Source organism: Eimeria acervulina, genomic scaffold (genome assembly GCF_000499425.1).
Source record: "Eimeria acervulina Houghton genomic scaffold, Eah_scaff1665, whole genome shotgun sequence".
Classification (NCBI taxonomy): domain Eukaryota; phylum Apicomplexa; class Conoidasida; order Eucoccidiorida; family Eimeriidae; genus Eimeria; species Eimeria acervulina.
This window is the reverse complement of record NW_013549026.1, coordinates 1-2,893: the sequence shown is the minus strand read 5'-3', so window position 1 is coordinate 2,893 and position 2,893 is coordinate 1. Positions and strand designations below refer to the sequence as shown.

General features: G+C 36.1%; 1 protein-coding gene across 1 annotated transcript; it reads left to right on the top strand.

Annotated features, from left to right (window-relative positions):
* Positions 1–1,237: 1,237 nt before the first annotated feature.
* EAH_00062030 (elongation factor 1-beta, putative) lies at positions 1,238–2,893 on the top strand (the record flags this gene model as incomplete). Its single annotated transcript, XM_013393277.1, has 3 exons — positions 1,238–1,373; positions 1,928–2,047; positions 2,633–2,893. Coding segments are annotated over 3 exons (517 nt in total), but the record flags the coding sequence as incomplete, so codon positions are not given.

Here is a 2,893-nt window from a genome sequence, read left to right as displayed (position 1 = left end):
TTGTCTAAAAAGAAAAGAAAAAGATAAAGATAAAGATAAAAGGACGAAGATAAATAAATAAATATGTGTACTGACAAATGAGAGAGAGATAAGAAAAAGTAATAGAGAAGACCCTATTGGGGTGATGCACAGGCTAAAGACACAAAGCAGAAGCAGCAGAGGCACCAACAGCAGCAGAAATAGCAACAGCAATAGCAGCAGAAAAAGCAGCAGCAGAAGGTACGAGATGAACGGACAACACCTGCAGCTGCAGCAAGAGGAGCAGCAGAAGGTGTTGTTGTTCTGTGCTGTTGCTGTTGCTGCCGCTGCTGCTGGTGGTGCTGCTGCTCTTGTTGTTGCTTATCCTATATTTGCTGCTGCTTATTCTGCTGCTGGTCTCTCTTTGCTGCTGCTGCTGCTGCTGTTGGGGCCCTTCTATATGTTGAAGGCAAACAAACTGCAGCAGGAGGGTAGGGGGGCCTCTCCGTGATGTTATGCATGCATTTTAATGAACAAAGGCGACGCTTCTTCCTTTTAATTGAATATTTAAAACCTTCAAATGCCTCTAATCTCCAAAAGACAAAAGAAAAGAGAAAGAATCCTGTGCGTAGGTACACCGCAGCCGGTAGGCTGGGGGGGGCAGTGCTGCAGCAGCACTTAAGCTTATAATTAGGCTAAAGAAGGAGAAAAAAGAATATTAAATTAAAATTAATTAATTAATTAATTAAATTAATATTTTACTTGAATTAATTAATCTCTTAATTCAAAATATTTATACAGAAGGAAGCAAATTCAGTGCCCTCATTAGTGGTGCCTATACACCCGAAGAGGCTGTGCACAGCTGGAGTGTATAATGAGCAATAAAAGAAATTTAAAGATTTTTTCATTACATAATTTAGATAACTAAATTAATCTAAGTAAAAATACTAAATAACTCCCCCTGAGAAACCCTCCTTTCCTGCTGCTGCTGCTGCTGCTGCTGTGCATGCAGACGAGCGAAAGCAACAGCAGCAGCAGCAGCAGCAGCAGCAGCGCAGCAGCAGGATGATTAGCCGTGGGGTGTCTGTGCATCTGGTTGTTTCTCTGTCTGTCTCCCTTTTTTCTTTTTCTTAATTGAATATTTGTTGATAGAGATAATAATAATATTTATTGTTTTTGTTTTATTGCTGTACTTATAGATTTTGATACACAGACGCCGTAGACTACTTAATTGTTTCTCGTCTGATCATCATAATTATATTTCTTTTCTTTCTTCACAATGTCTGTCCCTGACTTCGGTAATTTAAAGGGGGATGCAGGCTTAGAGAAGTTAAATAGTTATCTTTCAACACGTTCTTATATCACAGGCTATTGCGCTACTCAAGACGATGTATATACACTGCAGAAGCTGCTCGGTCAGCCCTCTCCGTCTAAATACCCTCATGCATACAGATGGTATAAACATATTTCTTCTTTCTGCGCATGCGAGCAAAAGACTTGGAAGCAAGGAGAGATAAAACAAACAAAAGAAAAGCAGCAAAAGGATGATGATGATGATATAGATCTCTTCGGTTAGCAAACACATGTATATATATATATATTTATATATATATTATATTTTATTTGTATATTGTATGTATATATTATATATATTATATATATATATATATTATGTCTATGTCTTTATATCTCCTTATGTATGCATATATTTGTGCATGTATATATATATGTATGCATATGTGTATTTGTATTCATTTATTTATATATATATATATAAATATGTTTGTATATAACATATATATATATATATATATTATATATTTGTTTATATAATGCAGTGTCTAGAGAGGGTCGGGGAGAAAGAGTAAGAAGAGAATTGAGTGTATAAGAAAGGAGACAGTTTGTTGATTGTTGTTTGTTGTATATACATATATATATTCTTTTTTTTGCGCTTTGTTTGTCTCCTTAGGCGATGATGATAATGAAGAAGAGCTGCAGAAGTTGAAGCAAAAAAAGACAGAAGAGAAGGGCAAGAAGAAGAAAGAAGTAGTTAATAAATCGTCTCTCGTCATTGAGGTCAAACCAGCAAGTAAGCATTATACTGTCTCCTGTCTCCTACTGCTGTTAGTGCTGTAGCTGCTGCTGCTGCTGCTGCTGCTGCAGCATTCATTTGGTCTATGTTGCACCCTCGTACAATAGAAAACTCTAGTGAGAGAAAGGAGACAGCAGCAGCAAAGGAGACAGCAGCAGCAGCAGAAGAGACAGTTGCTCTTTGTTTATTTATTTGCTGCAACAAAAGAAGCAGAGCAAGGAGACAGACAGACAGACAAACAGCAGCAGCAGCAGCAGCAATAGAGGAGACAGAAGCAGCAGTTGCAGCAAAGGAGAAAGAGAGCAGCGACAGCAGCAGCAAAAGAGACAGCCACTACATATGTACAAATATATATATATATATATATATATGTATATATATACATACATATATGTATATATACATATATATATACTCATATATAAATATATATATGCATATAGTATCTATACATATATATATATATATATATATATACATCTATACATACATGTATACATATATATAATATATATAATATATATATACATATATACATATATATATACATATATATATATATATTTGTGTTGATTATTGCAGACGCAGATGTAGACCTGGACGAGATAGCTCGGGCAGTAAAGAGCATAGAAATAGACGGGGTGACGTGGGGCGAAGCTGTAAAGAAGGTGCCGATAGCCTTCGGTCTATTTAAACTGCAGCTAAGTTGTACTATACTAGACGATGTTGTTGATACCTGTGAGATAACTAATACTATTGAGGCTTTAGGACTTACTGAGGAGCAAAAAGAAAAACTTAAACATAAACAAGAGACGGGTGATGATGATGATGATGATGATGATG